The sequence below is a fragment of the Triturus cristatus genome, chromosome 5_2, assembly GCF_964204655.1.
Source record: "Triturus cristatus chromosome 5_2, aTriCri1.1, whole genome shotgun sequence".
In the NCBI taxonomy this organism is placed as follows: Eukaryota; Metazoa; Chordata; class Amphibia; order Caudata; family Salamandridae; genus Triturus; species Triturus cristatus.
This window is the reverse complement of record NC_140588.1, coordinates 174,339,225-174,366,839: the sequence shown is the minus strand read 5'-3', so window position 1 is coordinate 174,366,839 and position 27,615 is coordinate 174,339,225. Positions and strand designations below refer to the sequence as shown.

The following is a 27,615-nucleotide window of genomic DNA, read 5'->3' as shown; positions in this document are numbered from 1 at the left end:
CAGTGAGGTGCTTTAGATTATTGATCATAATAGTGCACGTTCATCTGTTTACCCAGGCCAGCATCTCTGAGTGAGTGGAGTAGCAAGCAATCAGCATGTGGAAACCAGATCCCCGTCCAAGGGCAGTGTCTAAATCTAGACACAATCAGTCTCAGGGCTTGAGGAAAGCTGAGGGCTTGATTCACAAAGTTAAATTTACACTTTTGTAATAATTTACTACTTTAAGGTATTCACAAACTATGTGCAGAGTTTTAAGAATCCGCACTCCATATACTTACATGCGCAGAGTTCTCCGCATGTAGTTTGTGACTACCTAAAAGTAGTAAACTTACACAAAAGTGTATGTTTACCATTGTGAATCAGGCCCTGAATGTAGAGTCCGAGTAATAATGAAGACTGGAGGCCTTTCCTCAGGAGTGGCTCAGAAAGACTAAATATTCACAAGATGTCTATGACAGAGGATTCAGGTTTTGTTAGAGTCCATTTTAGGCAAATACGTTTCATAAATCCTTTAATCCTCCTGAGCAGCCAAAGAAATTTGAAAATAATATACATTAGGGAGTACTACTGTGCAGGTTTGAGTTCTTACTAGAAAGCATAAAAAGAAGAAAGCAGTGTTGTTAGAACTGGGGGGGTCTCTAGTTGGCTGAGGTAGGTACCTTAGTCCAAATAGAGACCCTTTCTTCTAAGTCAGGGAAAGGAAGGACACCTTCTCAGATAGCCCCTGCTCACCCCTTTGGTAGCTTGGCACGAGCAGCCAGGCTTATCTCCAAGGCAAATGTGTAAAGTATTTGCAAGCACGCTCTCAGTAACCCAGTGATGACACCACAAATGGACTCCACATGAGTTTCATAAAAACAATTACATGTTTATAAAAAAATATATACGATGAGACCACACAATAAAAATCCAACATATGCGTATTTGTAATTTTTCACCTTGACGGCTATTAGGCCAGCAAGCCCTTGTAGGTTCTTGCAGTATTAATGAGCAATTCTCGATGATCCAATGCAGTCCTAATGCAATGCTATGCAGTTTGTAATGCAAGAATCAGGCACGTCGTAATGTAAAAATAATGCAGTTCGTTATGCAACAATCAGGCAGTTTGTAATGCGAAAATGATGCAATTCGTAATGCAACAATGCAACAATCAGGCAGTTCGTTGTGCAAAAATAATGCAATGCGTAATGTAACAATGAGGCAGTTCGTAATGCAAAAATAATGCAATGCGTAATGCAACTATAAGGCAGTTCTTAATGCAAAAATAATGCAATGCGAAATGCAACAGTCAAGCAGTTCCTAATGCAAACAATAATGTACTCCAGCACCGATCGCGGTGCTTTGGACGGTCTCTATGTCACTCTTACTGACTCGCGGACAGCTACTGCCAAAGTATGCCCCCAACACGGGTATGGTGGAAAACAAAGTGCAGCTCCACACTCCGGCCCCGGTACTGCCACTCCTCGGCAAGTACGGGCCGCGATACGAACTTGGGAAAGGCCAAGAGCGTTTCTCTCGTAGCCCGCACCCCGCCACAGGCGCGACACATGCACGCTCACTGAGCGTTACCTGGGGGGTACGTTCTCACGCTCCTCTCCTCGCGGCTTGGGCCTCCGATGCAACTTAGTTGATCTTGGGCAGTGGAACACGGACCCCCGACGTGATGGTTCGAGGTCTCTCCTTGGCAAAGGCAGGCTCAGGCCGGCGGCGGTGAATCCTCACAGCTCCTCTGGGGATGCCGGTCCGGGCCGATGGCAATGACGATCACAGCACTTCTGGTCCAGCTGTCCATCAACTCAGAGAACACGACTGCTCCGATACACACCGTCACAGGCTTCACAAAGCACACGCACACAGCGTCGCTGAGACTCACTTGGACTCCGGGTGCACACGATCACAGGACAATCCTGATGAAGGTCTCAGGCTGCACAAAGCACACGCACACAGCGTCGCTGAGACTCACTTGGATTCTGGGTGCCCACATTCACAGGACAATCCTCACGAAGGTCTCAGGCTGTACGAAGCAAACGCAAACAGAGTCACTGAGACTCACTTGTACTCCAGGTGCCCACGATCACAGGGCACTTCTTACGAGGGTCTCAGGCTGCAAAAAGCACACGCACACAGCGTCACTGAGACACCCTTGGAATCTTTTATCTTCCTGAGTTTCCACAACAGGGAGGCAGCTCTCCTCAGGCGCTTGGGGACAAGTTACTTCAGGACACAGCAAAGTCCTTTCAAGCAGGGGGACACAGCACACAGCAAAGTCCCTTAGCCTCTCCTTGGATAAATCTGCAAACTGCAGGTCAGTCCCAGAACACACAGCAGGGATCAGTCCTTTCCTTCAGTCTCTTCAGCTGTTTCTTCCTTGGCAGAAGTTCCCCTTGACCACAAAATAGTTTCAATCCTTTTCAGTCTTGATCAGTTCCATTCCAACGTTCAGGGGTTTCAACTCTCATAGTTACACCCCTAAATGCCCAGGCCTCTTCACCTCCAGGGGCTACTCCCCCCTACAATCCAGATGTAGGTCAGTCTGTTGTTGTCTCACCTCCTCCCCTGGGTCAGGCCATTCCCCAGAGCCGATTACATTCAAATCCAGACAGTCAATCCACAACCAGGCAGAGACACACAGAAATGTTAGAACACAAAAAAACAGCCACTTCTACAAGAGTGGTTTCTAAACACACAATGCAAAAACCGTCTTCACAAAAAGATGAGTTATTAAATTGTGAGTTCAGGCACACTAAACTTCCCCTCTCCATCTTAAGCCTATGGGAAGACAGGCTGGAAACATATTACACAGCCTTCCCCATTCTGTCCTATGGGCACGATGGCCTTGTAACAGTGAAAAACGAAATGGAGAGTATTTCACTGTCAGGACATGGTACACACCTCAGTACATGTCCAAACTTTCACATACACTGCACCCTGCCCAGGGGCACCTTGGGCCTACCAATGGGGTGTCTGATGTGCATAAAAAGGGACGGGTAAGGTCTGGCAAGTGGGTGCACTTGTCAGGACAACATGGCAGTTTAACAAACTGCACACAGGCACTGCAGTGGCAGGCCTGAGTTCTCTCTTTAGGGCTACTTGTGTGGGTGGCACAATTAGTGCTGCAGGCCTACTAGTAGAATTTGCATTATCAGCCCTGGCACACATAGTGCACTTTACTAGGGACTTTACTAGTAAGGCAAACATACCAATTATGGACAACCAATTACCATAACACTTTATACACGGAGCACTTGCACTTTGACACTGATCAGCAGTGGCAAAGTGCCCAGAGTCCTAAAACCTACAAAAAAAGATCAGAAACAATACAGGAGGGAGGCAAATAGTTCAGGGATGACCATGCAAAAAGGGCCAAGTCCAACAAGTGTGAAGTGCATAATGGACTTTAGAACACTTTTGTACCTTTACAGAAGGCGACAAACAGTTGAGAGTGAAAGAAAGCATGTCCTAAAAGTAATCTTCAACACAAGGAACAGCTTCACAAATATGCATCGCTCTTAGAATGTGTTAAAAGATAATTGTTCTTACCGACGTTATTAGAAATATTTGGTTCAACTCATCTGGGACAGGTGATGTCACAACATCCTGATATCGAAATAACAAGTACCTGTGGAAATAAACTTTATTGTATGAAAGAGTAACTGAATCACGGAAACAGGTTTTCCGGTGTTGTATACTTCTAAAGAGATCCATTAATAATTAACCAACCTTTGGTGAGGGATCTTTGGGTACCCTATTTAGCAGCATAACATCTAGTAACCTTTCAATTACAATTTATTTATTATGCATGTGCCAATGATGTAATTGGACTATTTTACAGAGACATCATTAAGCAAAAGTAACTGTCTTAGGATGAAAAATGTCCTAGCAATCGTAAAGGAAAGTTTCAGTTCTATTAAGGACATGACAGTGAGGATTATGCCTACACTTTATTAATTTATTAAAAATCAGCCGTTCCATAAACACATAAACTACATTTCCATCATTCATGAGGAAATGAAAAAAAAAGTTGCAGTAACAACTGTCCAATCATGGCCCAGTGTGGCCCTGCTCAACTTCCGTCTGTCTCTCCTTGCGGTCTTTTTTCCTGTGACCAAAGCTGACTGCGGAACCTCCTACTCCTGTTTGGACGACTCCGATCCTGCAAGAACCCATAAACAACATTTAAACCAGGACTTCAGGTGAACCAGCCAGTAATGCAATGTCAGTTAACACAGCAAATGCAACGAAACAAGCATGTTCAACGCAGACCAGTTCATACAATTATTAAGAAACTGATGAAAAACTGTTACTTACACCCTGAACAGAGAGCTCCGATATCATCAGGTGGGTGAAATTTAACAGAGTAAACGGGTGGGTAATCCTCGTCTCCGTGTCCTGAATAGAATTGAAACTTTCCTTTACGATTGCTAGGAAATTTTCCATTCTATGTCAGGACCAGGTGGCGAGGATTATGCCAGTCTATAGCTTGTCTACCCTCATGTTCACAATGGAGGAGATTGCTTTGAAGTAAAACCGTTTAAAGGTCGAATCCGAAGACCACTCCTCAGCATTCATAATATTCTCCAAATGAACCCCATGGGCAAACGCCTTCGATGCCATAGCCCCTCTGGTGGAATGAGTTTGAACACCTAAGTGTCAATACAAGCCTCGTGCATGGTCCAGCGCACAATGGTAGGGGAGAAGACAGCTCTATGAGGTTTACAAGGGCAATAAGCAGCTGTCTTTCCCCATGGGGCCAGAGTTCCTCGGTTATTGACTCATACTGTTTGACACAGCAAACAACACATAGTTTAGGGAAACCCGGGAAGACTGGTCATGAGATAATTCCGGAGTTGCACTTCGTCCTACAGGACCCAGGGAAGGAAACCCCATCATGGGTAAAGGTGCGACCAGCAGCGGCGGTCCGTGGAGGAAGTTCCGTGGGGCGGAAAGGCGGGGCGGGGGAGGGGCAGGGTGGGGGGTACTAAACACCGGAACATGGATAATTGGAGGTAAGTAAACAATTAAATAAATAAAACGAATGTCGTAGCGCGTGCTGCATCACAAAATGCAGTGCAGCACACGCTACGACATTCGTTTTATTTATTTAATTGTTTACTTACCTCCAATTATCCATGTTCCGGTGTTTAGTACCCCCCACCCTGCCCCTCCCCCGCCCCACGGAACTCCCTCCACGGACCGCTGCTGGCGACCAGTAATGTCTAGAGCCCGGACATCCGACGCTTAGCGGCAAGAGACCAAGCACATTAATGTAGTCAACTTCACAGACAACTGCTTCCTAGAAAGATATTTATACCAGGAGTGGAAGAGATTCAATAACTTGTCGACATCCCAAAGCATTGAATATCCCGCTGCTCACACCAGCCTAACCATCAAGATCAGGTCGAGCGGTGTGTTTAACGGTATTATCCACCCAGGCCAGAAACAGGCAGTGCGCGAAAGCCCTGGGATTTGCCAGCGTGCCCTGTAATTCTCCTCGCCATGAGCTGGAGGGATCTGCTGGCCAACAGCGGATGGGGATTCAATGAGGGATCCTTGAGGAGAAACTGTTCGTGGGGTATATGGATTGGAAAATCCCAAGAAAGTTCAGTGAAGAAACGGGAACCAGTCATGCGACATCCAAATCGGAGTTACAACCACCAGCTCACCTTGTTGCTGACGGGTCTGCGCTGTGAGCCTCATTAGCATCTCAAGTGGCGGGAAGGCATACCCCATCTTCAAGGACCGGTCTTGGAGAAAGGCATCAGTCGCTATTGTTTCGGGATCCAGTCTCCAAATTAAAAAACACAGAAGTTCATAGTCCAGCTGGAACGCAAAAAGAGCAACCATGAAAGGACCCCAATGACTCAACAAAGCCTGAAACATCTGTGGAGACAGTTTCCACAGACTCGCATCCTTGAGGTGACGAGATTGCCAATCTGCCACTTGGTTGTCCGAGCCTGGGAGATGCTCCACCACCACTGAAACGTGATGTTCAAGGCAGAATTTCCAGAAACTCTTCGCCTGATGTGCCAGCGCTCTGGCGCGTGTACCTCCCAGATGGTTGATGTAACCGACTGCCTCTACATTGTCCATTTTCATAAGTACACAGCACTGGGCATGTTCCCTCGTCCAACATCTCACCATGATAGAGCCTGGCACCAACTCTAGGCAATTGATTTGCAGGGCCTGCTTGGACGCAGACCACCCGACTCCAGTGGTAAATTCCCCACAACTTGATCCCAAACCTGAGCCACTGGCATTGGATTCTATTACTAAGTCCAGTTGGGAACTGAAAATGGCCTGTCCGTTCAAGGCCTCTATATGTGTGAGGCACCACTGCGGCTTCTCCTTGCTTCCTTTGCCTCTTCTGAGAGGGGAACATGCTGGGAGTAAGTGAGGCTGAGATGCAGGTGGTACACCTTCAGGCATTTCAAGGCCCGGAAGTGAAGGGGACCCGATAAAATGGCCTGTATTTAGGAGAACAGAAGGCAGAATACCCTGGCGATCTGTTAGAGAGAAGTTGAGGGTCATGCCAGGGTTCCGCGCACCTCATGTCGGATTTTGGCCATTTTCCTGGATGGAAGGCTCAAGGTGGAGTCCACCGAGTTGATCAGGAACCTCAGGAAGATCAAAGATTGTGATGGGATCAGGGCCGACTTCTTTCGATTGATGATAAAGCCTAAGGATTGAAGGAGATCCACAGCACTCCACAGGAGCAATTTCAGAGCTTGAGGGCATGGGTTCATGATGAGTATATCGTCTAAATAGACTATCATGCGGACCACAGATGCCCTTTGAAATTCGACCACCGGCTTCAGCACCTAGGTGAAGCACCATGGAGCCTACGAGAGGCCGAAACGCAAGGAGTTGAATTCGAATGTCTGAGACTCCCATTGGAATTGTAGGAACCAACGATGTGGCAGGTACACCAGAACCGTCAGATAAGCATCCTTCAGATTCCTGTGCACCAGTCTCTCGTTGGGAAGGGAAGATCTCTGACAAGATGGATTCCCTCCATCTTGAAGTGGCGGTAAACCAACCACTCCCGTAGATTTATCACTGGATGTTGCCCACCATCTCGTTTCTCTATCAAGAAAATTTTTGCTGGGGAACCCTGAAATGTGGGGGGAGGTTAGGGAGATAGCCCATTTGACCAGGAGTTCCTGAACTTCCCTGTGGATAAGGACCGCCTCCCTGCCTGAGAAGGCAACTGGACGAGGCGGGGACGGCTGGAAGGAAGAGGAGTAGATGTCTATGTGGAAGCCCAGTACTGTTTGCAGGACCAAAGCGTCGGTAGCAAGAGTCCTCCAAACTGTACGAAATGTGTCAACCTGCCCCCAAGCGCTTGTGAGAAATCAACTGCAGACTCACCGTGGTAGTTGGTGGAGGAGCCTCCTCCACGTGAACCGCCTCGTGAACCTCTGTGCTCTGATATCTCTTTGTGGGGTAGAATTCCCTAAAGGGGGCAGGGTCCTGCCACTAGCCTCTTCTTGATGACTAACCTCTGCCAGGGGCTTGTGTTTGCTAGCCGTCTGCCGAGCGCCCCCTACCACAATCGGCCACAGTGAAAACCCATGGGGGAAAAGATGCATTTGATTGAGGACTGTGCTTTATCAAGCAAATTAAATATGGAGACAAACTTCCCGAGCTCCTTGATGAATGGCTCACCAAAAAGCCAGTTGTGTAGGACCTGGCCCGCCTCAGAGGCCACATCACATGCTAGGCGTGACATCATACTCCTGAACCAGACGCACAGCTTAATCCTTGTTGAATAACCAAGGTATATCAATTTTTCAATTTCAATGAAACTTTATTACCAGTATTCATTGATTTCTTGATGCTCAATCCTTGTTTATATGACACATGGGACGCCTCAGAGGTTGCCAGATCCCCTAACTTAGGGTTGATCTACAGAGTACCTCAGGGATATAAGAGCGCCCGATGTTTTAGCATTCTCTGCCATGTCAAGAATTGTTGTCAATGGCCCGTCAAGTCTAACAACTTATCTTGGCAAGACCGCCAGAAGCGGTCAATGCCCTTCTTCGGCTCTCGCACATATTTAGCCAAGAATGTGGCCATTTTAGGATCTATTTCCGGTGTAGCTGCAAATTTACCTTCCAGGAAGGTCTGGGGCATTCAGCCCTTAGGAGATTACGGATTTACTCATCTGAAAGTTTACTCAGCCTCCCCACCACATACGTGTCGAGCTTCACGGCCGGAGCCCACTCCGCTGATCTGGGGTGATGGTGGGGTGCATGAGTGCCCCGGGATTCAGCATGTTAGACTCCGCACCCTCAGGGTTGCTCGCAGGAGGTTCTGTTTCCAAGGGGTTACTCTGCGGCCTCCAAGGCTGTTCTTGATCCAACTCTCCATCCGATCCTGCTGGGGATCCGTGTGAGGCAGGTGGGGAAGAAGAGAAGGTCATATGGCAGAAGCTAGGAAATCCACTCGGGCTCAGGGTTAAAGAATGGCCCATGAAGGCCTTCTTCAGTCTAGCAAAAGCATCCAGGTCTAACAACGGGGGAGGGCTTACGCAGGCCCAGGTAGATCTTCCCTCAATGGGAGGGGTTGGAAGCACTTTTGTGCGTATTCAAGCAATTTCTTCTCCAAAGGTGCTACCGCATCTGAGACTGCACTGTGAATCGAGGCATCTACTGTCTTACAAAACTCACCTGACACCAGGAAGTAGGCTACTTCCTCTTCCTTGACGTAGGTACTGTGCCATTGTACTCAACAAATGGAGGTAAGTGGCTCCGTAGCAAAGCATAGGTATAGAGAGAGGTGTTATGGGTTGGGGGGAAACGCAGGCAATTTTGGGGGTTGCAAGCAACACTGTCTGGGGAGGAAGCATCTCCAGGATGCCACAACTGCCTTGTTTTTATTGGCCAATTGATCCAGCCTGGATTGGTGTCTGTCTTAATGAATGCAGCCTTGCCATATACTTAATATGTTAATACAGACCCCTGGGGCGTTTATAGTGCTGCAGTTGAAAATATAAGCCCAATACAGCCTCCAGGGGTCGTTTAAATGAGCCATACGGAAAGCCACTACAGAACTCCCCCCCCCACCAGGTTACGTATTCTGACTTGGCTGCAGGTGAACCCTGGAAACTCACACGCTCTTGTTCGAGAAGCGCTCAGCCCTTTCTGTGTGTCAAATGCCCATAGCATTGCCTGATCGTGCGTCAGGGATAGACAGAGCACTTGCATGAGCAGGCTCCCACGGCCCACGGAATAACAATGAACTGCAGCAAAAGTAGCAACTGAGCATTTCCCCGGCTGCAGTGCAGCAACCTTATAAGACGAGGAAAAGAATAACAAATACAATATAATATAGTCACAATAAAGCATGTAATACACAATACGGGAAAAAAATCAAGAGTGGGGATCGAGGTCCCCGACTTAAATACAGCTGTAGCAAAGAAGCAAAGAAGAAAGAGGATGAGGACAGGTGGATGGAGGCTGAGAAGGGTCACGCTGAGCCATGATTAGACAGTTGTTACTGTGACTTTTTTTCTAATTTCCTCATGAATCAATGGGAGATGTAGTTTATGCGTTTATAGAATCGCTGTGTTTATTCGATGAAGAAAGTGTTGGCATAATCCTCGCCTCCGGGCCCTGACATTGAGTCACTGTCTACACTACTGAAATCATCATAAAATTCAAAAAAGTACATTATTTCCACTAACGTTTTGGATTCCTCAGCATTTTTACTCAATAATACTTTACTCTCACACAAACGTTTTTATCTATACTATAATGAGACGCTATAGTTCAATCTCTATTGTCAGATCGGATAAAAAAATCAATAATCAAAAATACAAGGCTGATTAACTCATGAAAATCACATAACCCATAAAAGCATCAATTACTTAAAAAATCTGAAACATGATTGATTGAGTGATTACTGTTACAGTTAGGTGTTGAAATGAGAGAAGACTGATGTTTAAAAGCGAAAAAACAGCTGAAATTTGCCAGTTATGGTTTAGTTTAGTGAAACAGCTATAATGTGATCCCGTCATGCACTGCATTTGAGATGTCATCAGTTTTGTCATCAATGATGCCATTTAACATGTCATGAGTGATGTAGGTCCTGTGCTCTCCATGCCACTGGAGTCAAACTAGCCTGGATGATATGGGGTGATACCCCGAAACCGGTCCTAGGATGCTTGTTTCCAGTCCAGAGAGAATCTGGCCTGGCAGTTCGTGCTGGACTGTTACCAAGAGGAACAGGGTCAAGACTGATTTGCATATGGCTGGGTCTAAACTGGAATGGTATGGGGAGCAAATAAACGATGGATTCAGGCCAGATCTCTGTACTGTGGTGAATGTATGACATTGTTCAGCATTCTGTCCATCAATTGTTCTTTTTGCATTCACATATTACATGACACGCTAAAGAATATCATTGATAACATAAGACGTCATTAATAACATCATCCAAGCTACTGCTCCTCAGATTACTCTATAAATTTCTAGCCCCCTATAACCGTTGACGAATGTTTGACTAAAGGGAATTGCCTCCCCTTCCAATGCCCCGGGATGTCTAACTAAGCCCAATATAGGGTGAAGACACATTTGTTTGAGTACCACGTAGGAGAGCATTACGCTTCCACTTGTGTGTTGCATGATAGTGAGTGCACACCGATAAGGGATCTCATAACCCTGAAGAAGGCCGTTGATCCTTATGGGCATATATGTGGCTGAAACATGTAGGCAAATGAGAATGGATATATGAAACACAAATTTCAGCAGGCACCCATTAATAACTTTTTTTTAACCAAGTCAGAGGTACCAACCTAATAAATGAGCAATATTTTGGGTATACCTCTAAACATTTTTAATTTATCTGGATCCCTGGATTTTTCCAGTTTACTACATCTCTGTGGTTAAGCCCATCTAGGTGGTATTCACCTAGCTAGATGTCGAGAGGACATTGATGATACTACGAATATTAATAGGTCAGGTGTCATCTTTCAAAATCTTTGGATATCTGTGACGAAACAGAAGACATGAAATAGCTTCCCTTTAAAATAACTACATACCATGTCTGAACAGTTAACTCATTTAACAATAACTTGTGAATTGCAATATTTTTTTGTGTTTAAACTTAAGTTTTTATTTCATTTTAACACCAAATTATAAGGCCCCTTTGGGGTCACAAGAGGGCACACCAGCACGATGGCCACGCACTAGCGAGCATCTGCAGGCGAGGCCAATATTCCATCAAATATCAGCCCAAGGAGGCTTGATTGCATGGTGAGAGCCGCACACCAAACACATAAGGTGCGGAAATTAATCTGAGCTGAAACAGGGGCAAGCAGTCAGGCGCTAGGCCGAGTTGCTTAAACCATTTTTATAGCATCAGGCAGAGTGATCGCAACTGGCTTGTTAACTGATGTCTAAGTCGGAGCCCTGTAAGCAGAATACTGATATGCTATGCGACCAAATATAGAACTACGGCAGTGTGGCAGTCCAGCACCATGGAATCTGGTGCAGGCTCCAGTAGCCCATCGGGGGCATGCATGGAACCTGCGGGCCAACTAACCAGACATGCTGCAGACTAAACTAGGGGGCTGGCACCAATCGTCCTTCCATGGGTGTCAGCACCGGCCCAGTCACAGAGGATGGGGAACCTACCAGGGCCATGAAGGAGGAGGAAGGCTGTGGCCTGGGACCACCATATACATCCCCGTATGGGGGCGCTAGAGGGCGCATAGCGGAATGGCTGCCTTGTGAGACAGCTCCGCCAGACGGGAACGAACAACGGCAAAAACGAGCATGTAAGGGGCTGAAAAACCGTGGAAAAGTACTGCATTGGTAATCGGACACGAGCGCCCACATATGGCTGGAGTGTAGGAAGGACTACCGGTGCTGTGAGTGCGGAGACGAGCTGCTGAACATCAGGCTCAGGTCGCGGCTCTGGGAACACAAGATGGCGCTGCCCGGAGTGACTGAGGGCTACGGTGGCGAAGAGCCGACGAGATCAGCGATGCGGGCCGCCCTGGTGAGTTGGGACGCGTGAGAATGCCACGGACTCCAGAAGCTGGGATGGCACTGGTGTTTTAAGTGCTTTCCGGAGGGCCCTGCGCGGACGAGTGGAGAGGCGCGAAATGGCGGCGGAGCCCGATTTGAACTCCCGCTCCGGATGAAGATAGCGTCAGATGCGGTCCGTTACATCGGTACATGGCGACACTGGCGCCTCGACTGACCCTGCCACCCACTGCTTCCGTGAGCGCGGCGAAGGTGAGCACTGCCTGATCGACAATTGGGACCCTGCCGGCCCGGGGGCGCTAACTCCCTGTGCTGTCGGGGGCCGGAGGGCTGGCTGGCATGACGGCGGAAGGGCGAGGCTGCCGCGAGTGTGAACCGCGGGCTGCTAGTTTCGGCGGCCGATGCCACACCGAAGGAGGTGAAGGTCTGATCCCCGGCGCATACAACGCTGCCTCCTAAAGAGCGTGTCTGCATCAAACTGGCTTCTGTGATAGATCGCCGACCCGGAGGCATGCGGGGTGCCTGGAAGTTGCCTAGAATGCTGGCTATTATGCGCTATATTACACACCTGCTGTGTGGCCCCCAGGCTTGTGAACGGGTCTGAAGGGCGCTGTGTGCCTGTCTCGACATCAAGGCACGTGCGACGAGAGGCAGCTGACAGAGCGTGGACTCCACGTAGGGCGCTGGAGCTGCACACACATCGGAGACCAGCGCGTGGATTGACCGGGGCCTATTGCGACTGCGGGCGGAAGACTGCGGCACCTCCACTGGGAGACCTACAACCCGTTTTTTTCTGGTGGCCGACGTGGGAAGACAGGACATGGGGAAACCAGATAAGACTCAATCTAAGCTCCCTTTTGAGACCAAACGGCAGGCGAAGGGCACCGCACCACTATCGGATACTGCCCTCGACGCTCGAGAGGCGATGCCCACGGGTATGGAGGGGGTGTTACAGGCCATTCAGCAGAGCCTGCAGGACATAAATGGCAAACTGGACACCATCACGATAGGAGTGGACAATATGGCGGCGAAGCTGGATGGCCATGGGGAGAGACTGGTGGAGGCGGAAAATCGCATTGGAGCGGTGGAAGATGTCTCCCAGGCCACGGCCAAAAAATGTGCGGAGGTTGAGCAGCTGCTGGATGTGCTAAAAAACAAGGCGGAGTATTTGGAAGCGCGGTCCCGGCGCAACAAAGTAAGGATCACGGGGGTTCCGGAGTCCACCACCGTTGGACGTATGGAAACGTATGTGGAGGAGCTGATCCACAGTGTCATTGGCGCGGAACACCTCTCCCCGATGTTCTTGATTGAGCGAGCGCACCGATCGCTGGCACAGCGGCCGAAGCCTGGAGCGCCCCCGCGTCCTATAGTTGCTAGAGTCCTTAACTATAGAGACCGTGATGTCATATTACAGCGGGCGAGAGAAAAGCGGCAGATAACACATCAGGGTAATACGCTGGAATTTTACCCGGACTTCACGGTTGCGGTCCAGCTGGCGCAGAAGGAATTCAACCCCGTTAAGAAAAAGTTGCGCGACTTTGGGATTGATTATGCAATGCTGTACCCAGCCAGGCTCCGAGTGACGCATGAGGGCCGAGCAACGATATGTCACACACCTAAGGCGGCGCAAGATCTCGTCAAACTTATTGGCCTCAAACGTAAAGAGCGACAGAGAACGGATCAGAATCCGGATGCAGACTAGACGGCAGACGAAGAGCGGACTTCTGAGAGCGGCAAAGCAAGTTGTGCGAGGCTGCCGAGATGACTGCACTTGGTAAGGTGACGAACCTACGCCAGATCCCAGGGCCTCGGGGGGAGTGCATTGCTGCCTTGCATTGACCTTGGGACTTTTCGGGGCTGCTGTGGACCGTGAGTACGAGTGGTGCGAACTATGTTGTCTTTACGAACACTCTGCTGCGCCCTGGCACGTCAAAGTGCGTACAGATCGGATGAACCTGGTGCCTGTTGTTTTGTTGATGATTGCTAAGGGGGCACCGCACCACAAACTCGAGACTGCAATATTGGCGGGCACTGCTGACCTGAATTTGGCTCTACTAGGCCTGAGGGAATGGGAGATGCTGGACCAGATTTTGGGGGTAATGAGCAGCTCGTTGGCGGGGGTCCTCTGATACATGTGGGGTCACGGGGTTGGCTGCAGGAATGTTATTGAGGTGTTGCCCACCGACAAGCGGATTTGAACTACTGTGGGGCGGTTGGCACCACTCGGTTCCCTGATCATTGTGCGATATGTCATACGACAGTAAGCTACCTGTACGGACATGGTAACATCTAGGTCCCAACTCCTAATGTAATCCCGTCCACATCCATTTAGTTGGATGGAGATGTGTGCTCTGGGCGATCCCCCGATGCGGGTGATCCCCGAACTCAGTTATTTTCTGTTAACCTATTGTAATGGGGTGTGTCTCTGGCATGGTTGGGATGCTGAAGTGGGTGGGGGGAGGGGGAAAGGAGTTGGAAAGTTGGTTTGTTGGTCGCAGTGCATGAGACGCATCGCTGAAATCCGAAAAATTGCACTAGGGAACAACGAGGTCCATGGACACTCAGATCCTCGTTGGAACGCACTAACCGAATGCCTGTATTGGATCTGCCTCACTAGCACTATTGGTAAATGGGGGACGCAAGGGTAGGGGCCGGGTGCCTCAAATTGCTGACGTGGAATGTGCGGGGGCTTATTAACCCCAAAAAAATCAGACAGACATTAGCATACTTAGATAGGCTACACATAGATATTGCACTACTACAGGAGACGCACTGTGCGCCGGCGCATGGGTCTAGCATAGGGCGAAGGTGGGCTGAGTCGGTGCATCACTCTATGTACTCATCCTATGCCAGAGGGGTGTTAATACTGGTTAAAAGGGGACTGCAGTTCAAGATAGAAACTACGATGGCAGATGAAATGGGGCGCTTTGTGATTGTTACCGGTCTACTGCGGGGGCAGCGACTGGCCATTGCGAGCACATATGGGCCGAATGTGGACGATCCGTAATTCTACCATTCCCTATGGGGCAAGCTGAGGGACCTGCAGGCTACGCACGTGGTCTGGGGTGGAGATTTCAATATAGCCCTATATGACGACCTAGACAGATCTGGGTCGACCACCGAGCCTCATAGACGGGCGTTACATGTCTTGAAGGATATAATGGTGGAGAGGGGACTTATTGATATTTGGAGACGTAGGAATCCTGAGGGGAGGGAGGCCACGCACGCATCGGCAGCACACAGTAGTTGGTCCCGCATTGACTACTGGTTAGTGTCTGGCGACATTGCCTTATGGACTCGGGAGGTTAGACATTTGCCACGGACACTGTCGGATCACAACCCAGTGCTCCTATCCCTGGAATTCCCACGCTATATACCGCCCCCCTTCAGTTGGAGATTTAACGCAAAAGCCCTCTTAGATACACTGTATGTAGACGCTATTGGGCAGGCGATACAAGAATATTTTGACCACAATGCCCCTACTATGAAAGATTCCGGCGTACTGTGGGATGCTTTTAAAGCGACGATCCGCGGCGTCTGTATAAGCACGAACGCCGGTATCCTAAAAGACATACGGCACCAGCTAACGGTGAGAGAAAACAAACTGCGGCTACTGGAAGGGGAATATGAGAGAACACAAGATACTAAAGTATTGGGTGACATCAGAACAATACTGTCTGAGTACCAAAACTATGCGGAAGATGAAATTAAATACACGACGAAAAGGCAGATAGCGAGGGCTTATGGAGAGGGGGGTAGATCGGGCAGGCACCTGGAAGCTAAAATATGTGAAGGCCACGCACCGCAGACCATTCATGTGGTACGCACTAAACAGGGGAAAAAAAGATTTGGCGCGCAAGAAATCTTAAGCGAGTTTGTGACTGCATATGGTGAAACGTATGCCTCCAGACCGACGGCGGACTCGGCCGCAATAATGGAGTATCTAGAAGACGTGGCGATAGCGTGGCTGTCGGACACGCATAGGGAATATCTGTCTCTGCCTATCACGGTAGAAGAGGTCACGGAAGTGATCAAAACGTTGCCAAATGGTAAAGCGCCAGGCCCTGATGGGTTTACATGTGAATTTTACAAGGCCGTTGTGGATCAGCTGGCACCTCGCCTGGTGGAGATGTATGGGAATGCCCACGAACAGCAGAGCCTGCCTCCGACTCTACGTGAGGCGCTCCTACTGGCCTTGCTCAAACCGCAGAAAGATCCAGAGCTCTGTGACTCGTACAGACCCTTGTCTCTTATAAATGTAGACAATAAGATACTGGCCAAATTGCTTGCTGCTCGACTCAACCCTTTAATGTCTAAATTGATCTTGCCTGATCAATCGGGGTTCATCCCCTCGCGATCCACTGCACACAACACGCGGACTCTCTTTGCATTGTCACACTACCTGACACCCACGACTAAGGCCGCGGCGGTATTCCTAGACGCGGCCAAGGCCTTTGATTCGCTGGAATGGCCGTATTTAAATACAGTGCTACGGAGGATGGGCTTCCCGCCCATGTTTATCCAATGGATACAATTGCTGTATGATGCACCGATGGCGCGAGTACGGGTGAATAAATATATCTCAGAGCCCATTGATATCCGCAGGGGAACTAGACAGGGGTGCCCTTTGTCCCCACTACTGTTTGCTCTAGCGCTAGAGCCACTAGCGTGCAAAATTAGGCAGGGACATCATTACTCAGCTCTGCAATTTCCACAAAGGCCGCTGCACATACCACTGTATGCCGATGATATGTGACCCAGAAATTGTCATTAGGACAAACTATGGGAGGGCGATCGATGCTTTGGAAGGGAAAGTGCGGAGGTGGATTCAGCTGCCGCTGTCTCTGGCGGACCGTATTGCCATTGTAAAAATGGTGATATTGCCTAAACTATTGTACCTTTTCAATAACATACCCATCCCGCCTCCCACGGAGGTTTTTCGTCGCATCACCTCGCTGGTCCTCCAGCTAATTTGGGCGGGAAAAACGGCTAGGGTTGACTTGCAGACACTAACATTGCCATACTCCCAGGGAGGGTTCGGAGTTCCTGACTTTTTGCTGTACTACCTTGGTGCGCAAGCGCAATATGCGCATTTTTGGTATCACAAAGTCCCATACCTCACACATACGGCAATTGAGGAAGGGGATGCTCTGCCGATCCCGCTGGATACCATTATCACACATCGTAGGCCTCCATTACATAAGAATGACATCAACACGATCGATGCCACAAATAAAGCCTGGCACCTTATGGCCAGAAAAGCAAATAAACTGCCGTTATACGCCCCGGCGCTTAGGCTCCACTGGCATCCAGAGATTTCGGTCACCCACGAAGAGGTGGGGGTTGGATTGCTGAGACAGGTCGGTATAGACACTCTGGGGGACCTCTATGAAGATGGTAGTTTCAAAACGCTTGACAATCTGACATTCATTAGTAATAAGACATTACTGTTCCAATTTAATTATCACAGGATACAGAATGCTATTAAAAAACTGTACCCAACATACCCGGATGAACCCCCGGTACTGTCCGCTCTGCAGTGGATAATTACCACACCAAAGGCAAAAAGCTTGGTGTCCACGCTCTATGCTAAACTACAAAGCGACATTGCGGCAAACACACATAAAGCCATGGAGAAATGGAATAGCTGTCTAGATGTTCCATTAACGGAGGACGACTGGGCTGTTGCTTGCACACTAACCGGTATGCTGACGCCTAATGGCAATCTACGCATACTCCACTTCAAGTACCTACACCAGACGTATTACACGACTGCCAGATTGCACAGATATGGGCTACGCTCGGATTCTAGGTGTGGCCGCTGCAATCAAGAAGGGGTGGATTTTATTCACTTAGCGTGGTCTTGTGGGGTGGTCATGGAATACTGGATGCAGGTGACGCAGACGCTGGGAGATATGGTGGGTGGTGAGGTGGGCTGCACGGCTCGTATATGTTTGTTGGGTCTACTGCCTGGGGTGAAAGCTCAAAAACGCAAATTTTGTGTGATTTCCCTACTTTTGGCCAAGCGGAGAGTATCGCTCTGCTGAAATGGCAGGAGGGCACCAGAACTTAAAGACTGGATTGCTGATTTAACGTATTGTAAGGATACACTAAAAACATATGAAGAAGAACTGCCTACCAAGTCGAAACCACGAGATTACTGGAAATACTTGACCCAATACCTGTTGCAGTCTCAAATGAAGTAAATGCGTGTTCTCAATACAGTGATGTGCGGAGGGTGTGGAGGGCCTTTGATTAAGAATGCTGTTGTACTGTGACCACATTGTTATGGTTGTCTTTACTTTATATACCTTTTTAAATGCTAATAAAAAATAAAAATATACATCACCGTATGCCGGCAGTCGTGCCATGAGTGTAGTCCTGATAGTACGGCAACAAGAATGTAAATCTGCTGGTACCTGTCTGAGGTGTGGTGCCCTGCACACGCCGGTGAGGGACCCAAGAGACTTCTACAGGGGAAATACACAACATTTTCTTTTTAACTACTGGCTCCGGGTCAGACAAAATGCTGATGGGACTTTGGAGAGCTATTCGGCTATCGGCTCCATTAGGCACTGGTTCCACTAGGGCAGGGAAAGATCGTAATTTTATCGAGACACATAGTGTTGTTATATCCTCGGTCAGTGGAAGATGAATCAGTTGAGCTCCTTGATTAAGGCCACATTCCAAGGATAATCTCCGCTCCGTTAACGTGATTTCTTTCCAACATGCTTTCAATGGTTGTAGTTGGACAAGAGAAGGGTCCCCTGGGTCCCCCTACAGCCTTTCATTTCCCCATTGTATCTATAGTCGCTTACCAAAAAATACATGGGAGAAAGAGAGCAGTCCCAGTCTAGCCTCGTCAGACCTCGTGCCCGGGCGCATTCCATGCTGCGGGATGCCTCCTATGTTTTCATGCAAAGAGAACAATTGATGGACAGAATGCAGAACAATGTCAAACATTCACTCCAGTACAGAGATCTGGGCCTAAAGACATCGTTTTTTTGCTCACCTTGCCATTCCAGTTTGAACCCAGCCATACGCAAATCAGTCTTGACCCTGTACCCAATGGGAACAGTCCAGCCCAAACTGCCAGGCCAGGTCCTATGATTTCATGGAGCTTATGTGCCCTGAAGTGGCCTGGACAGCTTGGAAAGTTATGGAATGTATTCCCACCCAGCGAGTATGGCTGCTCCGAGCGCGCAACTAAGTTTGTGGCCAGAATGCGAGGCTCCCACGCTGCAGGACATCTCTGATGTTTTTATGTCGCTCCTTTGCCCTGAAGTGGCCTGGACAGCTTGGAAAGCTGGGTGATGTAGTCCCAAGCCAGCGAGTACGGCTGCTCCTAGCGGGCATCAAAATATGTGGCCAGAATGCGAATAATTTTCAGGCAACAATAAACGTGTCAAGCTAACTCTGGTGATTAATGTACCAGCTGGAGAGAGATCAGTGTTTTGTCTAGTGGCAGTTTTGCCTCATCTAAGGTAGTGCGGAGGGTTAATATGCCTCTTACAAAGGAAGTGTACCATGCATATCACAGAACAGTATTTTATGTGCATAGCTTAGTGGGAAACTGCTTTTGTCACAGAGACCCTTTTGTTACTGTGCAGTTCATAAATCATAATCATAATCTAGCACATTGATGTAAAAATGTCATCAAAGAGCTACATGCAAACTACATGGTACAGATCAGAAAGTACTTTTTATGTTTTTCCGAGTCTTTCATTATCCTACTGTTGCAAAAAAAGTGTTTTGTTTGGGTAGAAATAAATTGTTATTAGTAAAGCCAACCCTAACTAAGGTGTTAAATTCTGAATCCTGGGTTTGTGCTTCTCCATATCAAGCAAATGCCTACCAATATGGATGACATGAATCCTACACCTTGTAGTCCCACACGTATGATTCATTGTCTCTGTATTTGTGTATGATGTAAAGTGCTCCAAAATCCTACACTTGTATGAGTGCAGCTAAAAAACTAATGAAATACATTTGAGAGAGGGGCTAAGGAGAGATGATGGGCACTGGTGGAGGGTGATAGTGAGGGAATCATTGAAAGGCTCCAACAAAGATTGTTGCACCCTGGTGCACTCTAAGGTCAACATTTACTGCTTTAAAAGCAAATACAAATGAATATATAATGAAAAATGTGTTGTAAATGCTCCATTTTGCTCACATTGTTTTGGGAGAAGAAACCCCCCAAACCCTCCTTGTAGTGATGAGACTCACTCGCTGCACTCACTATGCACTGTACGGGGGCTGGTCTGACAGAATTTACCAGGGCTGCTTTGGATTCCTATTCCGGCCCTGCAGATAGAGCAGGATTTGAAAACAGATTTCTTTCTCTCTGTCAGTCAAGACAGCTTGTGAGAGATGTAAGGTCTTCCTGGTCCATAAAAATTGAGATTTCCTGGAAAACCACCCCAAAACAACTTACAGTATACTAAAGCTGGAAGGGGACTGGCTAAGCTCTAGGACAGGCCAGAAACCTATCAGAATAAAATCAGTGAAAGGTTAGAGAAGAGCTCTTCTCAGGGGCTTCCACACACATGGCGTGCAGTAGATATCTGAGTTATGGCGGCCTCTAGAGGGAGTAGAAAGGCTTAGCACTTCCACTTCATTGACTGAAGTTCAGGTTGTTTCAAATTAGGTGGGTGGGCTACTAAACAAACACTGTTGTGGAGGCCTTGTGGCCATTGTAACACTGTGTACTGCTATTTATAGTTACAGCGGATTATCTTGACAACAGGGAATTATTCACGCATCTCAATATATTAAAGGTCCAGTGCTGAAAAATTTGTTTTGGGGTAATATTTGTGCATTTTCAGAAAATGACAAGCTGAGGTTTGAAGGCAATTTCTGTCTACTTATCAAAATGAAAGGATGGTATTTTGGGACAAAACATTTCAATAGAAAATGACATACTTTTTTAGTTAGAAGTTTTTTTAGATAGGTTTAATTATTTGTCAAAATTGGTAACTTATTCTTTTTAGTGTTCTTTCTGATATTTCCTTACATGTACCTTCTTCCTAGGGACCAGGCTGGATCCAAAAATTATTCCCACAACAGCATGTCAAAGGCGCCAAGTGGCACTGTATCATCTTGTGAAGGCACACAGCACCACCATAAAAAACAATAAATATGTTTTCCACAAAGATGCCTTAGAAGATACAAAAAAGATTGTCATCTATTCTAACATCAACGGATATAAGGATATACTAGCTCAGTGCACACCTGGAGTCTAGCCAGTGCAGATTTTCCTCATCACTGGAAGAGTTAGACAGAATGAAAGAAGCGAATGGTGAAATTCTGAGACTACTTTAGGTTAAAAATATGGGTTTCACCTTCAGTCTAACCTTTTCAACTGAAAAAGGCTGACTGTAAATGGAGGGCTTGTAACAAGGTGGCACAAGACAGAATTAGCTACTGATTTTCATAGGTAGGTAGAGCTGTTACTGGGTACACCTCGGCCTAAACGGCCACGAACTAGCACAAAGTTAAGTAACTATGGGCCAGATGTAGGTAATCCACAAATACCGAATTCTTAATACCGAATTTTACTGATTCGGTATTAAGAAATCGATATTTCTTATGTAGGTAATGAATCGGTAAAAAATACCGATTCCTTAATATTCCTTATTACCGAATCAGTAATACCGATTCGGTAATAAGGAATACCTACCCATTCATTCCTATGGGCTTGGAGGCCCATAGGAATGAATCTAAAGCCATTCTGTATTAGCGATTCGGTATTACCGAATCGGTAATACCGGGAGGTATTTCAAGGGTGCCAGGGTGTCCAAAGGACACCCTGTTGCACCCCTGAAATGTGCCTGTGTGCACATGTGGCGCACATACATGCCCTAAGGGATTCCGTAAATTTCAGGGTTACCGACCAGTGTTTAGCCATTCCTAATGTAGGTGATGATTCGGTATTTACCGAATCTGTATTTACCGAATCGGTATTTACCGATTCGGTAAATGCATTGTAGAAAGCACATAAAAGAGTGCTTATGTGCTTTAAGAATTTGTAAATTACCACCAACTTCAAGTTGGTGGTAATTAACGAATTCCTTTAAAAATTCACTTTTGAATTTTTTTCTAAGTGCCATGTGGCACACATCCATGCCCTTAGGGGCCTCCAAGCCCATAGGAATGAATGGGTAGGTATTCCTTATTACCCAATCGGTATTACCGATTCGGTAATAAGGAATATTAAGGAATCTGTATTTTTTACTGATTCATTACCTACATAAGAAATACCGATTTCTTAATACCGAATAGGTAAAATTCGGTATTAAGAATTCGGTATTTGTGGATTACCTACATCTGGCCCTATATTCCACCGACTTCACCACTTTCGGTGATGGAACGTAGAGTGAGTAGAGAACAGTACACGAGAGAGAGATAGCACACTGCTCCTCCATTCAAAAGGTGTATACTTGTACCACTTCTAGGTCACAAGATACAGGCAACACAAGCATATGCATAAGGAACAACTTCATGTCTGGAAACACTTTTGTTTGATTGTTAAGCCTGCTAGGCCCTCAACGAGTTTGCACCTGGGTTTGTGATCCTCTACTTTGTTGTTTTCTTCCTATCTCGTTTCTCTTCGGGTTTCAGGGCGCTAGTCACACTCCGGTTATATTACTTATACAGGACCTTCTTCTTTACTAGCTGCTTGTTAAGGTTCCAGTTATTTTCAGTTCCTGGGAAGTTTCCAGGTATTTTAGGGCTAAATAAAGCATCCTCTCTGGAAAAACAGGAAAGCTGTGCACTTGAATGCGTAATGTTGCATTGCCTTTCCTATCTGATTATTACTTCAATGTGCTCTTCTCACATCCATTAGGGAGCCATTTCACTACAGTGTTTGGTGTTCTACAACTATGACCTGAACCTGATGCTGGGCAGAGCTTCTTTCTACAGCATACACGTTCTTCCATGAGTTACCAAGTCAGTTTGTATTCATTCCAGTTCTGTTGCTCTGGAAGATTAACTTATGTTCCTTGCTAGAGAGCGCAGTTCGATCCCCAGTGCTTCCCATGAAAAATTATGGATTTGGAGCTTTGTTCAGTTGATGAACACAGTAGTGTTATCCATCTGAAGGATGTGGCGACCAGTCAAAGAAAGGATTTGCCCTCAGTTTTGTCATGTTGATGTGACACCTGCATTCTGAAGAGCTCAGCTTCGAATGAGCCAAGAGGTATTTCCTTTATTTGGCCTCCATGGCCTTCCATTAACTTACTGGTCATGTTGACTTGTGCGACAGGTGATTTTGAAAAGGATATCCACGTAGCATGGGCTACTTGCACCGCCATGCAGGGTAATGAAGGAATGTGTTATTCACTTGCATTCTTTACTCCCCATTACTTGCTTCTATTTAGGATCATGAACAAGCAGAGAGGAGAGAAGGCCTGACTGAATGTTGAAAAGTGACTTGCCTTCAAGAGTTGACATTTGTATTGGGTAGGAGTCAATTTGTCTTCATAACGGAAGCACTTGTGCATTTTTTGCATCAACTGCTGCCTCTAAATATGACTCTAAGTATGTTCAGGTTTAAGAATCAACTCGCTCATGCTGATTTGAAGATCAAACATTTTGTAGTTGTTTTGAGTTGCTTGAAAATACTGTTCTTCTTTTGTGCTGAGCGGGCCTTAATCGATCATTTACACCAATATGGGTAAAATGCTTCCCCTAGAAGAACAGCTAGTAACACCAGTATGCTTTCAGAGAATGCCCGTGGAAGATGCATCATGGAAAGGGAGAACTTTGCAATGCTTAAGAGACTTTCCTATTTTAAATTTTCGATGATTTTCTTATAAAGGGAATTGAATATTACACCTTGCAGATCTAGAGCCAGTGTAAGATTCCCGGGTATAGTTGTGGGAAAATATAAGAACCAGAATACTGAATATCTCTTTTGACCCATTTGCTTTTTAATCTCAGATGTGAAATAATATTCAAGATTTGGTCTAATCTTTATGACAAAAAGTAGCAGAAGTTGATGCCCTTGGTCGTTTGATATTTTGGAATATTCTAGATCACATTCTTTTGCAAGAGAGACCGAACTTCCTCGACCATCTGGCCCAGGCGAATCAGTCTTAAGACCTGTAGTGGAAAATTGGGTTGAAAGGGGTGAACCTGGACCTGGTCTTTGTAATAAATCTACTAATTATTACGCTCTCAGTTATCTCATGTTATCCTCTGACATGAGAGGAAATGAGTGGAAATATTTCTCTCTACAGGGTGTGATGAAGGAAAGCGGCATAGGGAGGGAAATGTTGTTTGGGAGGAAGAGCGTTTCCAGTGCTGTGGCCGGTAAAGACTGCTGGAATCCATGACTTTGGGGAAATTTTCACTTTTGAAAAAGGGGCCCTTACTGTGGCTGTTGCTTCTGGGTATGTTGAAGCGAGCTGAGCTTTTCCAGTAAGAAACATATTTGGGGTTGAGCTCTCCCATAGCCCACAAAGTGTTTTTGGTAACTCCTTGTGTTCTTCAAGACCCACCAAATTTAATGTGTGAACCTTATTTTCCCCACCATCCATTTGTCAGGATCTGACCACCAGGACCTGCATTTATGCAGTTGATTTCTGCCTATGTCTGTGAAAAGCAGAGTTGAACTCACATATTTCAAGGTGCTCTCATATGTGATAATGAAGAAATCGATGGCTCAGTGAATTTAAATATTTGCCCAGAATCACATAATTTGAAACCAGTTTACAGGTCAAGAGAATTACAGTCAGGTCGAGTAGATTATTTATGTCACTAGTCCTGCAGGTCTGCTAACATTTTTATGATTTTTCGAGGCCTGACTTAAAAAATAATGTCCTAATTTTTAAATATAATATACCCTGCCCTAAGAGCCTTTGGAGTCTACTTTAGAGAGGCTTATTTGTATTAAAAAAGGAAGGTGTAGGCCTAACAAAATGTTTCTTTTATCAAAATGGCAGTCCAAAACTGCAACAGAGGCTGCAGTGACAGGCCTGAGACATGTTTTAAAAGGCTAATTTAGAGGGATGTACAAAGAGAGCTGCAGGCCAGCCCACTAGTAGCATTTAATTTACAGGCTCTGGGTACCTGTAGTACCATTTACTAGGGACTTACAAGTCAATTATACATGCCAATTAGGTCCAATGTTTGAAGAAGCGCGGCGCATAAGTACTTTAGCGCATGTTACCAGGGAAAAAGCGCACAGAGTCCTAATGCCAACAAAAACAGGTTCAGCAACAGTGCACAAAACAATCTGCAGGGCGACCCTGCAAAAAGGGCCAGGTCCAACCGCAAACTTCCTTGGCAACAGTCAGCTCCACCCTCTAATAATCATAATTAGGGTTACATGCCACATTACAAGAGAATATAAAGGAAAACCCATCGTATCACACCGAAGTCTAAAGAGATTGAATTGAACTGCTTAAGGCTATCCCATCTTGCTTTCCCTGTTATTTGTCCTGATGAGGTGTATAAAGTAGATTAAGGCTGAAACATAACATGAATGGAGGGAAAATGTGAGGAAAAATATTGAATAATCTACTGAATTGCAAATTACATGTGTATTCAACAAATATTATTCTCGATTTTGGAATCATCCTCCAACAACAAATTACATGGATATGTAAACAAATGTGTTTTCCATAATTAAATCCAAGGTATTCTAGCGTTTAAAGCAAGTTATAGTCAACATGCACTGTTATAGTCAAAAGGTCTTGCTTGTTTTTGCGTACTGACAAAAAATATTTAAAAAAGACTGGCAGTGTAAAAATAAAATATAAAACTGATTGCTTTCTGCAGTCAAAAAATGTAATGTATGAATATTCATAGTTCTTTTTGAATTTAAATAGTCCCTAATGCAATGACATGAAAGCACTTTAAAGGAAGTGCAATGATAAATGCATCAGTGAAAAGCATGAGAGGAAATCTCCCCCCTTGGCGGAACTGAATCTGTTTTTTTCTATATTTAAAAAACACTGGTAAAAACAGGCTTCAGACACCCACAATGTGAACTAAGATCTCAAAACAAACATTTGTCTGAAGAGGTACACCAGCCATGCAGAAATGTTATCTTTTTGGTTACAGAAAACTAAGAAGCAGTATAGTTTTCGCCAACCGATGCTCCTACAAATCAGTAGTGAGAGCACATCTGATGTATTTGTAACAATATTTTACCTGCAGAACTTTATCTGAGCGTCCCTTAAACTCGATTTTTCGATTTCTGGACTCAATAAGATCTTGACCGCGCACAATGTTCGTAGATCGGGCAAAGTGGTGAAAAATAAAGACTCCCATCGGGTTTCATTCATGATGCTTTACGGTTAATCACAACTATAAACTATGGAATAAGAAAAGTGTGGTTAAATATAAACAAACACTATTGTCGCTATCAAACAAAGAACTCTTAAATCGAGGTATTATTCTTGATCTCTAAAGTGTATTGTGAACAAGGTTTCGAAACGCACAAACAAGTACAAATTATATAAAAGCACTAAATGAAATGAAAATAATCGGTGACAAAATCGAAATTGTTAGACCTTGTATAGTGCATGTACGTGTCACTCCCTGCATGAGAGTGGCACATATACATTAACATGTCCTGAGAGGGTAACACATGAACAGACATGCATGCACACAAGGAAAACGAGCAGTCAGGCAACCATGCACACAGCAACATACAAACAGACACCCATGGACCCATGCATGTATGCATACATGCACACACAACCACACACTGGTATTCAACCGTGTGACTAGCCATCAAAACGTGCAGAAACGTCTAAGAAAATAGTCACAGGAGACCACATGCGTTCTCTTTTCAGGAGTAAGGACAAAGAAGAAACATAGGCACGATCTAGTCGATGGTTATAACATACACTGTACCACCAAGATTGAAATGAAAGTTGTGTAGATTGTTTCCAATTTTTTGTTATTTGCTGGAAAGCAAAATCAATCAATCCACAATGTCCATGTCATGAGAAAGGGTTTGCCAATTATCAGATAATGAGCCTAGAAATACAGCTTCAGGGGAGAAAGGGAAACAGGTATGGAAAACGGTATTAATTTGAGACCATACTTTCAACCAAAACTGATGAGTATAGGGACATTAAAAAAGCATATGAAATAAATCTGCGTGAGAAGAATTACTAGACCAGCAATCTGAAGAGGGTGTGGGTTGAAATTTATGTAATGATAGTGGTGTAAACAGAAGATGATTATATATGAAAAAAAGTGTTTGAGGAGTGCTGGCCGATCTTGCGGTCTTGCGAATTTTCAACCATAATTTATCCCAAAAAAATAGTAGGTCATGAGAAATGGAAATCAGATTCCCATTGGAGCTCCGTGTGGGTCTTAGATCTGTGTACAATAGGTGTAGTAAGGAATTTGTAAATGGATGATGCAGTAGCTTGGCCAATTAAATGGGAAGAATGTTACGTTGAGGTAATAAAGAGTGTGGTGAAGATGGTAGAAGAGACATAGAATTTGTTAAATGTTTGATCAACAGATTAAATTTGACAGAGGAGGAATTTTGGTAACTGATACAGTGATTGTGCATCGGAGAAGGTAAGGAAAGAGTCGTTTGAGTATATCTGATGATCCAAAGTAAACCTCTGTCTCGCCAAGTCTTCAAAAAATGGGT

The 27,615-nt window shown here is 45.9% G+C and overlaps 1 protein-coding gene across 1 annotated transcript in view; it reads right to left on the bottom strand.

The window, feature by feature from the left end:
• The window catches only part of C5_2H18orf63 (chromosome 5_2 C18orf63 homolog), a 192,274-nt gene extending 165,978 nt beyond the window's left edge, over nt 1-26,296 (bottom strand). The window contains exons 1-2 of the mRNA XM_085606293.1: nt 26,151-26,296; nt 3,541-3,619 (exon numbers count right to left, since the gene is read on the bottom strand). Coding sequence (XP_085462419.1) covers nt 3,541-3,619; nt 26,151-26,284 — 213 coding nt within the window. The 5' untranslated portion in view covers nt 26,285-26,296. The remainder of the gene's footprint in view (nt 1-3,540; nt 3,620-26,150) is intronic.
• Nucleotides 26,297-27,615: the final 1,319 nt, after the last annotated feature.